Raw genomic sequence first — 14803 nt, 5'->3', positions numbered from 1 at the left:
CCATGTTCATAGCTGAACAATAATTTCTGTACAGAATCCACTAGTGAAGGCTAGAATAGTCCACCCCACACAACAGCAGGGTATCTGATAGTAATTTCCGATTTCAGTGTTGTGGTGCTCACAATGCTCCAGCTGTGGTCTCACCAAGTTCTTGTACAAGTATCCCAGGACATCCTTGATCCTGTACATGAAACTTCTTGCTATGAAGGTCAACATACCTTCGGCCTTCCTCAGCATCTGTTACAACTCGATTCTTACTTTCAGTGACTGGTGAATAAGGAAACTGAGGTCTCACTGCATCTTCAACTTTCCCAATCTATCACCATTCAGCTCAATTATTTGCCTTCCTGTTTTTATTATCAAAATAGATACCCACAAATCCATCTACAGTTTATTTCATCTACTATACACTTACCGACTCACTCAATTTGCCCAAATCACAGTAAAGAATCTGTGTATCCTCCGCACAGTTCACCCACCCATCCATTTTTGTGTCATCTGAAAACCTGGGACATACTATATTTAGTTCCCTCATCTACAATTAGCATATCTTGTGAATAGCTGTGGTCCAAGTACTGTTCCCCGTGGTATCCCACTGGTCACTGCCTGCCATTTAGAAAGAGACCCATTTAGTCGAATGAGCTGTTTTCTGACAACCAATTCTCTACCCATGTCAGTGAACTACCTCCAAAACCATACTCTTCAACTTTACATACTTGCCTCTTATGTGGGACCTTATTGAATGTTTTCTGAAAGTTCAAGTAAACCACATTCAACAGCTCTCCCTCATCAACTCTTCTATTTACATCCCTGAAAATTCCTGTCGAATACACTTTCATAAATCCATGCTATCTCTGACTGATCCTATAACTGCTTTCCCAGTGCTCTGCTGTTAACCCTTTTCTAATGCACTCCAGTATCTTCCCCACTTCTGATGTCAGGCTAAGTGGTCGATACAATTCCCTGTTTTCTCTCTACCATGCTGAGGGAGAGATTACATTAGCTAACCTCCAATTCATAGGAACTCTTTAAATTGAACCTTCAAAGATAACCACCAATTCACTCACTCTTTCTCGGGCCACTTCCTTAATTACTCTGTGTTTGTTCCCCAACAATTTTCACGTAATTTGTGTCCTCCTTTGTCAAGGAAGAATCGCAATACATATATATGGTCTGCTATCGCTTCATTTCCCCATTTCAAGTTCCCTGTTTCTGACTGCAAGGGACCAACATTTGCCTTCACTTATCTTTTTATCTTCACATAACCATGCAGGTTTTTACAATCAATTTCATGTTCCATGCAAAACTTAAGCTTGTACACGACTTTCCTCTGACCTTTGTTCTCCTTTGCCAAAGTATAGACTGCTCCCAATCCTCAGACCTGTTGCTTTGTTAATCCCATTTCTATGCCCCTTTCTTGCATATAATATTATCCCTGACCTGTTGTTAGCCATGGTCAAGCCAACTTTCCCCTTTTATTTTTGTGTCAAACAGGAATGAACATCTTTAAATGTCGACATTACTTTAGGGGATAATGGTGGCTAGGCAATGTTCCAGCTCGCATCTCATACCATATTAAGATTCTTTTATTTAGAGTCAGGAGCCTAGGCTCAGAACCAATTCTGTCTCTCTCCATCGTAGTGATGAATTCTGTTATATTATGGTCATATATGATATGACATGACACATTCATGGAACAACAATGTCTCCCTGGATGACATCTGCAAGTATTAACAAATAGTGGTGTTTCTTTTAATACATTTGATTTTATTTTCAAAAATGGTGTAGATTATAACAAAGTTACCAAAATACTGTTTCCTCATACTATCGTTTTAACACGCGTTAGTGCTTGTTGCACAATACCCACTAAGAAAAAAATTACCAGCAGGGCTGCATGCAAAATTAAGCTTTGTACTTCAATGGTTCAGTTTTTCATCTAACAATTAACCTAAAAATATTTTATTCAACTGCCTTTTTGCCTCCAGGACCATATTTTGAATTCGAGAACATGAAAGACCGAATAATCTTTTGGCTCAAGAAAGGTTAGTTTTGATACAATCACATTTGCTTCCTTCTGCACGCACTACAAAATTACTATTTACTATATAAAAAGTCACAACTGTCGCATATTAGTGTGTCATTTTGTACAGTTAGCAACGGCAGGCAAGTTAGTGATGCGTGGGGGAGGGGAGAAACAGCCACTTCAACTAGCACAAATGTTCTGTTAATTTTTAAAAGTCAGCTCGCTCAGTGTTTTAGCATGTTTCACAGCCGTATATTTAAGATTTACATTGTCGAGAAAAGAAAGTGTTGACTGAAGTTTCAAATCATACAATAATCCTCAGATAGTGCATTGATTATTAAACAGAAATTACGATGCTCCAGCATATTTTGTAGTTTTATCTTTTAATGAAACATGATACAAATGTGACATCAATTTTAACTGCCTCTCAAAACTAATACTGTGACATTAGTCCCATTCATCAATGTCATACAAATTAATTTTGCAGCTATTTGCAATTCCAACAGCAGCATGAGCCAGTTACACAATTACATTTATTGATACACACTTAGTTGCTGACCTCAAACTGTCACACAGATTGTTTGTCGCTCTAATAACTGACTCATTAGTTCTGCAGAAATTTTTAACATATTGGTTTGTTACTGAATCTACAGCCATTTTCTTGCCCACCACGCATGGATTTATTTACTGACTGCTGTTCATGCTCAAGGAAATAAACTTCATCAAAATAATTAGTGATGATTGGCTGGTTATGACAGTTACACTTTCAAGAACTGTCAATAGCTGGTTTTCCTCAGTATGTGTTAATACTGTCTCATGTAAGTATGTACATATACCAAATGTAACTCTATATGCATGTAAAATATTTCCTACACATGGATGTGATAATAATAATAAAATGCAATTCCTAATTACACAATTAATTCAAAAAAGACACTGAGCCAGTTTAGTGGCTAACTATAATCACATGATAATTTCAAATGTTATTGCAGCTTTGTTCAAACTACTGCTCAACAGTCATCTTTACCACTTGGAGCTATCACTCGGAGTAAAGATACTGGGCTAATATTTATGAAGGTATGCCACATAGTGCTTTGGTAAGTAAGAGTCATACTTGAAACTCTCTCTTTACAGATACTGCCAGACCTGCTCTCTCATTTTCTCCAGCATTTTATATTTTTACTTCAGGGGAATAAGATGACGTTGAGGGTGGTTCAGAGGACCAGATTCCATTTCCCAAGTTTGGGAAAAGACGTATAAGAACCTGAGATTTGATTCAAAACTTCAATCCAGAACACCGACTAACATTGCAACAAAATGTGATTGCATTCTACAGTAGCACACAGATTAGCAATAAATATATATATGTCTACAAATATTAAATGCACAGAACTTGGTTTAACGATTCCTGGTGATCAATTAATGTTATACTGTAAAGATTGAGTGGTACAAAACACACAATGTTCAGTCTCAACATCAATGGCAGGTAAGCAAGAAAAATGGTGCATCATCAATGCAAAAAAAAATTAACAGGATTTTTGAACATGTTACTGATAGCATCGGCTTAAAATTAAGTCTCCAACCCATTTGAATTACAAACAGACTGTTCACTTTAAATTCTACTAATACTTGGGTTCACATCCATAACCAAATGCTGCACATATTCAGTGACATTCAAATAAGTACAATTTTAGAATCTCAACAAGATTCACAGAAGTTTCCACTACTTGGAATAACTGGTCAAATAGAAGAACCTTTAGCAGCCTGTCATTATACTGCAAATTTGCAAATATACTTGATGTAAAATTTATCTAATGAAAATTTGCAACAATACAGTCCTGAATCATTCATATCATCGTCAACCCTAAATTTAAGTTATGATATTGCTTCTAATTAAAAAAATTGTTTTGATATTTACACAAGTTGCGTAATGTAGTCTCTGAAGTAACAGTATTTCTGTTAGCCCTCCATCAGTGCTCTACATGATCTTTGATATTACATTGATCCATTTTATCTCCACATTACACACGACATGTATTACTTTCCACGTCTCACTTACAATCTAATTCTCAGTCCATTTAAACAAATGTACTGCAAGTTTCAATTACAGTCCATGCTAGAAAGGCAAACAAACTGGTTTCCAGAATTCAGCAACTTGAAATTTGTTTAAAGCTATGGTTTACATTTTGCAACCATATCTGCTATTTCATTTGTCATTGATTTCTCGGAGAGATTGCAAAATATTCGAGAATTTCCCATTCTTTTTAAGTTTCATTGTAAAACATTAAATTTTATTGCTTACAGAAAATATTTGCATTTAAAGGATACAGGGTACATACAATGTGTGAAAGCGGATATTGAGCAGCTGAAGAGCTGCAACCATTATATCAGACAAGCATGCTGATAAGTTTTAATAAATATACAATATTTCTCTCTTTCAATCTTCCCACCTCATCTGCAGGCATTAATTCACGTTGAAAGTATGGTCAACTGGTTGTACTTCACACAGCAATTCCTACGAAGGCATAACTGCTGAATTTAAAGAGTCATGAATGCTGATTACATTCTTCTTAGCTCAGAAATCACACAACAGAGTTACAATCCAACGGGTTCATTTGAAAACACAAGCTTTCAGAGTGCATCCCCTTCATCAGGTGAAGTGAGAAAGAAGCACACAAAACACAGAATTTATAAATGAAAGATCAAAGGGTCACACAACTGATGAGGATGTATTAAACAAATCTAAGATGCCGTTACATCTTTAATCAGTTAGAAGGCTTTTAAAAACTTCAACAGTTGGCCCTTTGATCTTTTACTTATAAATTCTGTGTTTTGAGTGCTTCTTTCTCACTTCATCTGACGAAGGGGCTACACTCTGAAAGCTTGGGTTTTCAAGTAAACCTGTTGGACCTTAACCTGGTGTCATGTGATTTCTGACCATGTCCACCTCAGTCCAACAGTGGCACCTCCACATCATAGCCCAGATATAGTACAGTGAGTTATCATCGTGGTTGCAATTAGCTACAATAGCACATTACAAACAAATCTGGCAGGGTTCTTTCTTGATCGATCCTCAGTGACTAAGTTAACAATGGTACTGTATTTTAGGATATTTAAGCATCCATGTTGAACAAATTTAGAAAGCTTAGATAGATTCACAAAGCCAACCTACTACTTTATAAACATTTTGCATGCTAGAGTTAACTGTATGCTGCATGTTCTTTAATTTTAAACTTTCTTAAACTACGTTGTTGTGGCTCCTCGCCTGCTTCTAAGAAATCATCACCAAGATAGAGAATATACGTTGTTTCTCTATACATCTCATTGGGCCAAACATGCCCCAATACCTCTCCAACTGTAAATCCTGAACCTGCCTTCCTAGGTACTACTACATCCTTTTCCTCAGCTCCCTTCATCAACCACAAACCTCTTTCTTCAAACTCACACCCAGTCCTGGCTACCCAAAGTCCCTCATGTCTCGTGTTAGCTGAAAGCATAAATGATTCTCGAACAATCAATTTTGAAGTATAAATACAAGTTGTCAAAAGTTTAAAAACCTTCTTAAAAGTTCCACTGAAAAAAGAATTCTTCTAAAGTCTCAATTTTCTATCAAGTCAGTAAAGCGATACATGAATACTTATTTTTTGACTTGTTTTTCATTTTTGTGGTCTTCTAACCAGTGTTTAGTAAAATTGATAAAGGCTGAAAATGTACAATCATTTAATTCATTTTGAACAACAAATAATCCAAACAAAGGAAAATTATGGAATTCTGATGGAGATCAAGCTTCCTCATCAAATTTGACTTTAGGAGTTTGCTCCATTTTCCTAAAGTATCATTTTTCTTCTTAATCTTTCAACTATATGCTCAAATGTCATTTAGAAACCTGCCTATGACTCAGTGTGAGGATTGCAGGAACTGCTGATGTCATGGTCTGAAATAACAAGTCATCGAACTGGATGATCACAGCAGGCCAGGCAACAATCAGAGGGGGAGGAGAGCTTATGCTTCGGGTCTGGGCCCTTCTTCAGAAGTGGGGAAGGGGATCCTGAAATAAATAGGGAGAGGGGAAGGCGATGATGGAATATGGATAGAGGAGCACGTAGATGGAGAGAAGAGAGTCAGGTCAAGAAGGCGGGGATGACGTCAGTATAGGTGAGTGTAGGCAGAGAGTTGGGATGAGCATTGAACAGCAGGGTGGGGCGGGTAGGTGGGAGGGAAGACGGACAGACCAAGGAGGCGGGAATGAAGCTAGCAGGTAGGAAGTGGGGGTGAGGTTTGGTCAGTGAGGTGGGAGGAATGGATAGGTGGGAAAACAGACAGACAGGTTAAGGAGGTGGGGACACGAAGGGCTGGTTTTGGGATGAGGTCGGGAGTGGGGAGATTTTGAAGCTTGTGAAGTCCACACTGAGACCACTGGGCTGCAGGATTCACAAGCAGAACATGAGGTTCTGTTCCTACAGCCTTCAGGTGGCATCATTGTGGCACTGGAGGCGGCCCAGGATGGACATGTCATCCAAGGAATGGGAGCTGAAGTGGTTTGTGACTGGGAGGTGCAGTCATTTGTCACGAACCGAACGTAGGTGCTCCACAAAGCGGTGTCCAAGCCTCCACATGGTTTCCCCAATGTAGAGGAGGCCACATCAGGAACAGCGGATACAATATACCACATTAGTGGATGTGCAGGTGAACATCTGTTTGATGTGGAAGGTTTTCTTCAGGCCTGGGATGGGGGTGAGGGGCGAGGTGTAGTGGCAAGGTGCAACACATCCGGCATTGCAGGGAAAAGTGCCGGGGTGGTGGGGCTAGTGGGGAGTGTGGGGCAGATGAGGGAGTCATGGGGAGATCAGTCCCTCTGGAAGGCAGATAAGGGTGGGGAGGGAAAAATGTCCTTGTTAGGTGGCAGAAGTGGCGAAGGATGATGCATTGAATCAAGAGGTTGTTGGGGTGATACATGAGAATGAGAGGAATTCTGTCTTTGCTGTTATTGTGGGGAGGGGGTGTGAGGGCTGAGTTGCAGGAAACACGAGAGATGCAATTGAGGGCGTTTTCGACCACTGTGGAGGGAAAATTGTGATCCTTAAAGAACGAGGACATCTGGGATGTCTGGGAGTGGAATGCCTCATCTTGGGATCTACCAAAGACATTTTCCAACTACCCCTCCCACTCCTTGGATGACATGTCCATCCTGGGCCACCTCCAGTGCCACAATGATGCCACCTGATGGCTGGAGGAACAGCACCTCACATTCCACTTGGGAACCCTGCAGCCCAATGGTCTCAACGTGGACTTCACAAGCTTCAAAAATCTACCCACCCCGACCTCATCCCAAAACCAGCCCATTGTGTTCCCGCTTCCTTGACCTGTCAAGTCTTTTCTCCCACCTGTCCATTCCTCTCACCTCACTGACCAAGCGCAGTCCCACTTCCTACCTACTAGTCTCATCCCCGCCTCCTTGACCCGTCTGTCTTCTCTCCACCTACCTGTTCCTATATCCACCTTCCATCATTGCCTCCCCCTCTCTATTTATTTGAGTCCCCTTCCCCTCCCCCATTTCTGAAGAAGGGTCCAGACCTGAAATGTCAGCTTTCCTGCTCCTCTGATGCTGCCTGGCCTGCTGTGTTCATCCAGCTCTACGCCTTGTTATCTACGATTCATTGTAATTTTACGCCAAGAGGATAACTTGAAGAAAATTTACCTCAAAATATGATTTCACTTGTGACCATAACTGAAAATTATCAAATCACATCTTCCCAAATTCAAAAATATTCTTAAAAAGTCTTTTTTAAAAGATTCTCTTTAAATGACAATTTGTCAGAAAATCTTAGCATAAACCTAACTAGGTAAGTAACTGTGTTAATACAGTCTTCCACCATAAATTATATTGAAATTATTTACTCAGATAATTTACAGTTTACAATTTTTAAAATAAATTACTACGCTAGTTCACATCTATGCATTTCCTGCCTAGATCTGTTGACAGAGAAGGCGTGCGGGTATTTAACTTGATCAGCATTTTAACACTAGATGCACTCCCTGAAGTAATAACCACTCAAAATAAATAACTCTCACATGTTATGGTACTCCCATAAAGCACATGGGCACATTCAAATTAGTGTTTCCTTCTCCACAGCACTGCAATATGTGCAGAACATAGCTGTAACACATTTTCAAAATTAAACTTTCCTTATACTATGTTCACAAATGAAATCAAAAGAATTGAACATACTCTTATACTGATGCTGAAGTGAGTAACTGAGAGTAGATAGGCACAGTGGTATGCAACAAAATATCAGAATGTACATGATTATGTCTGGCACATTATTGAAATTCTGTTAAAAGTATCAGTGAACAAAACACTGTCTATAATTTAATGGGGCTCAGTGATAAATCCCCATCAGCTTTAACTTTGTTTCTGCTTAATTCACTGTTCTTTTTCAAAAGGCACCTAGGCATCCCCAGTGTGAAATTCTGTACTATCACCAGCAACAGTGTCTGTGTTGATATGATAGTCATTAAGGCCACAGTATTACAATTAGTAATTGAAACAGAGGCACCTTGACTGTCACTGGAAAGGTGTAGCTGGTTAGGTGGTCACTTGACTTCATTGCTTAATTTTTAATCACAAATAAGGCTACCAAATTCAAGGAAGTCTGCAACCTAAACTACCGATTGTGAGATATCTACATACCTAGAGTGGTAAAGTTGTTGATTAGTATATAGAATGGAAAGCAGCATACATACATAGAAAATGCTTTCACTGATTACAAAATAAGGATAGAAAAAGATAGGCAAACTAGAATTGAAATTGTAATTTCCAAAATCAATGGCCTTTTTTTAAAAGGCTGAAGAATATTTTATGGCTTATTAATTTTAATGGGAGACAGGCAACTTCTTCACTCAGAGTAGTGTGCATATGGAATAGGCCGCCAGAGAACGCAGTTGAAGTACAATAACAACATTTTAAAAACATTTTGGACAGGTACATGGATGGAAACAGTTTAGAAGGATATGGATGAGCATCATGGTCAGTATGAACCAGCTTGGGCCGAAGGGCTGTTTTCATGCTGTATGACTCTTCGGCATGTTATTTATGCTGTAACAGCAACCAACTCTGCAAAATACCCACTCTACCTGAATTTATTTAAAACCAATGTGGAGCATTTTCTCAGGGAAACAACTTATTTCCCAGGCATATAATTTGTTCTACTACTTACTTCAAGTCCTGCAAGAGATCTTTTGCATTCAGCATGGTAATTAAAGACGTGGTAGCTGCTGGAATAATAATGATTGGAGTTCGAGAACCTGTAAGCAAGAGATATTTCTTTGAAGTTTTCTATTACTTAAAGGAAGTTGGTCTAAAAACAATAATTTCTTTTTATAGATCACAAGAAATGCCATAATTAATTCAGCCCACATGTATGTAGCTTATAAATGCAAATATCTCTGCCAATTATTTATTTTTAATGCTAGAGCACCATGATTATTTTGGATAATCATTCCAAATAAAGCTTAACTGAAATATTTTATGGTTATGGGAAGTGTCAATTTGCCTACAATTTAATACTTTAAGTTTAAGTGCTGAATCATTGTTCTTACCTTTCTTTTGATTTGGTGGTGGCCTTGCCTGCGACACTGTTGGTAAAGAAAAACATGCTTAAAAATAGAACATAACTACAATATTCAGATAAAAGCGGTCAGACTGAAAATATCTCAGAATGCATTACACAACTGATCGAATCATGGTTTAGTAAGCAGCAAATTGTATATTGCTCTACCTTCTCCCCATTTAATTGCTTCCTGATAAAAACTTCATCTAATACTTGTGATGTAATCATTTATTGCAAGTGCATTCTAGCCTTTGACTTGTTCAGCCCTGATCTCAAAAGATGCAACCAGATTTCACAGAAAAATATTCATTTCTTTACCTAATTCAATATTTTCTAAGTGGAGAGTGAGGAAATGCTAATAGGAATGCTATGTTTGCCACATTTTTCATAATTGAACCGATTTATAATTATACAACTTAACAGAATATTATTGATTTTTTTCATTAAAATATATAACAAAATTCCTAACAAATGTTGTAGAAAAGGAACAAGAACACAATAATTTTTTAAGTGAGACATTACTGCCAATATTTTACTTATCATTTCTGAGTTAAGTAAAAACTTTTAACAAATGCATATCAGAGCAGCTTTTTAAAACATTAAATACTACCAGTGTTGGTAACGGAGTGAATCTCACTAAATTATCTTGAATATCATGCCCACTCTAGCTATACAATTTTATCGAATGGAATGTTGAGAGATTATAGAGAACATAGAACATAGAACATCACAGCGCAGTACAGGCCCTTCAGCCCTCAATGTTGCGCCGACCTGTGAAACCAAACTGAAGCCCATCTAACCTACACTATTCCATTATCATCCATATGTTTATCCAATGACCATTTAAATGCCCTGAAAGTTGGCGAGTCTACTACTGTTGCAGAGCCCTTACTACTCTCTGAGTAAAGAGCCTACCTCTGACATCTGTCCTATATCTATCACATCTAAGTTATGTCCCCTTGTGCTAGCCATCACCATCCGAGGAAAAAGGCTCTCACTGTCCACCCTATCTAATCCTCTGATCATCTTGTATGTCTCTATTAAATCACCACTTAACCTTCTTCTGTATAACGAAAACAGCATCAAGTCCCTCCACCTTCCCTCATAAGACCTTCCCTCCATACCAGGCAACATCCTGGTAAATCTCTTCTGCACCCTTTCCAATGCTTCCACATCCTTCCTATAATGCGACGACCAGAACTGTACGCAATACTCCAAGTGTGACCGCACTGGAGTTTTGTACAGCTGCAACATGACCTCATGGCACCGAAACTCAATCCCTCTACCAATAAAACCGTACGCCTTCTTAACAACGCTATCAACCTGGGTGGCAACTTTCAGGGATGTATGGACATGGACCCGAGACCTCTCTGCTCATCCACACTACCAAGAATCTTACCATTATCCCAGTACTCTGTACTCCTGTTACTCCTTCCAAAGTGAATCACCTCACATTTTTCCGCATTAAGCTCTATTTGCCACCTCTTAGCCCAGCTCTGCAGCTTATCTATGTTCCCCTATAACCTGCAACATCCTTCCACATTAGCCACCGACTTTAGTGTCAACCGCAAACTTACTAACCTATCCTTCTACACCCTCATCCAGGTCATTTATAAAAATGACAAACAGCAGTGGCCCCAAAACAGATCCATAGATTGAAGAATTGGGATTTTAAGTAAGTAGAGAAAGGATTCATGCAATAGGTTCTTAGCAATTAATGGAGCATCTTTTCATAAATCCACCACGTGAAAATTAATCCCACATCTGAATCCCTGAATCAAGATGCCACAATACAATTATTTCCGATGGAATATCGCTGGAAAGGAGTTAGAGAATAGAACAATCTTCTACCTCTGCTCCATTACTTCACCGAACAATTCTTGGAATAAATCTTACTTTGGGTATTTCATCAGCACACTGAAGTAGCACCAGACATTGTGAAACATGGTCTAATGTAGTTCAATTGTGGTGCTATAAAAGTGTCATTTTTGTCTTAGGTGGTGAAACTTAGAAATTAGTGAAGTATTTCTTCTGGTGAATAATACCCAAGTTGGAAGAATGCCTGCCAAAATAAGGGCTTAAGCTGAAAAATTAAACAGATGAGGTCTCCAGCGAGTTGTACAGAAATTCTGGAGGAGGTAATACAGTGCTCTTTAATTGTCAATTAGACGATCGATCAAAATGAGAAAAACACAAATAACAGCTCAAACAACAGTGGTACGCAACATTGCTGTTAATTGAGCAAAGAAAATTGCTTAAAACATCAGGAAAGTGTGGCTCCTTCTGGTTTTCAAGGCTAATTTATCGAAACATCTGTTTCAACCAGCAACCGAAGACAGTGACAGTTCTTGAACTGTATTTGGTGATAGTCTGTTTCTCTCTCTGTTCCCAGTTCAGCGTGTGGTCACTCCTCTCTCTCTGTGTCCATTGCCAGTTCAATGTTTTCTCACTCTACACTCTCTCTCTGACCTAGTTCAGAGTTTTTCCTCACAGTCTCTCTCTCTCTCTATATTAGTAGTTCAGTGCGTTGTTCCTCTGTCTCTCTCTGTTCCCAGCTCTGTGCATGGTCACACTCTCTCTGTCTCACAACTGAGGAAGCATAAGAGGTAGAAACAGGAGCACGCCATTCAGTTCTTCGAGACTGCTTTGCCATTCAATGAGGTTACGGCTGACGTTCGACTTCATTTTTCCCAAACTTTTCCGACCTGCCTTGATGTTTTTATTATCTAGGGAAATTTATCAATCTGTCTTGAACATGCTCAATAACTGAGCCTTAATTTCATCCTCCTCATAATAAATGTATCTAGCAGCAAAGGTAGTTGAGGAACAATGGCAGAATTTAAGAAGTTAGTTCAGAGTTCAAAAAAAAAGATAATTCAGACAGAAAGGCTTCTAGGAAGGGGATAAGTCAACCATGACTAACCAGGAAAGGGTAGCCTCAAATTAAAAGAGAAGAAAATATGATGTGACAAAGATTAGTAGCAAGATTTAGTATGGGAAAGTAGTTAAAACCAACAAAAGATGACTAAATATTAGAGGGAGAAAATAACCTCTGATGGTAAAATTGCAAGTAGTATCTAGATGGAACATTGGCCTCTTTACACATAGAAAAAAACCTAAGTAAAAATAGGCCCTTGAGAGAATAAGGCTAGGAATAAATACTGGGAAACTAGCGAAGGAATTAAATAAATAACTTGCATCAATCTTCACAGCTGCATTCCAAAGTAATGCAGACATCCATAGCTTGAAATATTCCAGACTGGTATCTCAATGTGCTGGTAGCAGTATTGGCTTAAAGCACATGATTAAGCACTAAGGACCATTTCTTAACTTAAGCGCACGGTAATCATGCAGGATATTGATTTTGTGTGTATATAATCCTTCAATTCTTAAGGATGAAATATATTTATCCAGATTTTTCTGTTTTGAACTTCACCAGCACTTTCGCACCCCACCATCCTACAAGCATCTGCCAATCCTCAGTTTAGAAGAAATGAACAAAAAATATGATTTGCAATTTATTCACCTTTCACAACAACTCAAGATGCTTTGCAGACAATTATGTACTTTTGTTGAAGCACAGTCACAATGCAATGTCAGGAACAATGGTAAACTTCTGCACAGCAAGAACCCCCAAACAGCAAAATGATAATAGCCATACAGCCATTTTTAATATGTTGCCTGGGAGAGAAATATAAACGTACTAATTAGGGGCAGCAGTAAACCACCTGGCCCCTTAAACTTTCGGCCATTCAGTAAGATCATTGTTAACCTAATTGTTTCACATTCCCATCTGGCTCCTGAACTTTACATCCTTGTTTGTCAAGAATCTAACTTTGCCTTAATATGTTCAAAGGCACTGCTTCTGCCACATTTTCAGGAACAATGTTCCAAAGGTTCATGCTTCTCTAAGTAGAAGTGTTTTCATCCATGACCTTAGTTCTAAATTATGAGGAGGGAAAACCCTTTCTATGTGAATCCTTCAAGTCCCCTCATGATCCTGCATGTTTCAACCAAATCACCTCTTATTCTTAATTCATGGAGATACAGGCCTGGTTTAGCCAATCCAGCTTTTCCCCATAATACATCTGTTCTTTCTCTTAGATAATAAAATGTGAGGCTGGATGAGCACAGCAGGCCAAGCAGCATCTCAGGAGCACAAAAGCTGACGTTTCGGGCCTAGACCCTTCATCAGAGAGGGGGATGGGGAGAGGGAACTGGAATAAATAGGGAGAGAGGGGGAGGCGGACCGAAGATGGAGAGTAAAGAAGATAGGTGGGGAGAGTATAGGTGGGGAGGTAGGGAGGGGATAGGTCAGTCCAGGGAAGACAGACAGGTCAAGGAGGTGGGATGAGGTTAGTAGGTAGATGGGGGTGCGGCTTGGGGTGGGAGGAAGGGATGGGTGAGAGGAAGAACTGGTTAGGGAGGCAGAGACAGGTTGGACTGGTTTTGGGATGCAGTGGGTAGATGGGGAGATTTTGAAACTGGTGAAGTCCACATTGATACCATTAGGCTGCAGGGTTCCCAGGCGGACTATGAGTTGCTGTTCCTGCTGTTCCCCTTCCCCTTCCCCTACTGCATCCCTAAACCAGCCCAGTTCGTCCCCTCCCCCCACTGCACCACACAACCAGCCCAGCTCTTCCCATCTACCCACTGCATCCCAAAACCAGTCCAACCTGTCTCTGCCTCCCTAACCGGTTCTTCCTCTCACCCATCCCTTCCTCCCACCCCAAGCCGCACCCCGATCTACCTACTAACCTCATCCCACCTCCTTGACCTGTCCGTCTTCCCTGGACTGACCTATCCCCTCCCTACCTCCCCACCTATACTCTCTCCACCTATCTTCTTTACTCTCCATCTTCGGTCCGCCTCCCCCTCTCTCCCTATTTATTCCAGTTCCCTCTCCCCATCCCCCTCTCTGATGAAGGGTCTAGGCCCGAAACGTCAGCTTTTGTGCTCCTGAGATGCTGCTTGGCCTGCTGTGCTCATCCAGCCTCACATTTTATTATCTTGGAATTCTCCAGCATCTGCAGTTCTCATTATCTCTGTTCTTTCTCTTAACTGTTTTCAATGTTAATACTGCCTTCCTTAAATAGGGAAGTCAATACTGTATTCAGTACTCCGGACATGGTTGCACCGATACGTTATATTTAAGTTGTATAAGGTATTT

The 14803-nt window shown here is 39.7% G+C and overlaps 1 protein-coding gene and 1 long non-coding RNA gene across 2 annotated transcripts in view; one reads left to right on the top strand and one right to left on the bottom strand.

Moving 5' to 3' along the window:
- cdc73 (cell division cycle 73, Paf1/RNA polymerase II complex component, homolog (S. cerevisiae)) overlaps positions 1 to 14803 on the bottom strand; it is a 308312-nt gene that overhangs the window by 107413 nt on the left and 186096 nt on the right. Inside the window, exons 12-13 of the mRNA XM_048538849.2 lie at positions 9623 to 9658; positions 9241 to 9328 (exon numbers count right to left, since the gene is read on the bottom strand). Of these exons, the coding sequence (XP_048394806.1) occupies positions 9241 to 9328; positions 9623 to 9658 (124 nt within the window). The remainder of the gene's footprint in view (positions 1 to 9240; positions 9329 to 9622; positions 9659 to 14803) is intronic.
- Positions 1928 to 3337, top strand: LOC125456115 (uncharacterized). The gene is made up of 3 exons (XR_007248394.2): positions 1928 to 2042; positions 3016 to 3120; positions 3212 to 3337. It is a non-coding gene; the product is annotated as an uncharacterized LOC125456115 (long non-coding RNA).

The sequence above is a fragment of the Stegostoma tigrinum genome, chromosome 8 (genome assembly GCF_030684315.1).
Source record: "Stegostoma tigrinum isolate sSteTig4 chromosome 8, sSteTig4.hap1, whole genome shotgun sequence".
In the NCBI taxonomy this organism is placed as follows: Eukaryota; Metazoa; Chordata; class Chondrichthyes; order Orectolobiformes; family Stegostomatidae; genus Stegostoma; species Stegostoma tigrinum.
Note: the sequence above shows the minus strand (reverse complement) of the source record. Positions and strands in the feature narration are given on the sequence as shown.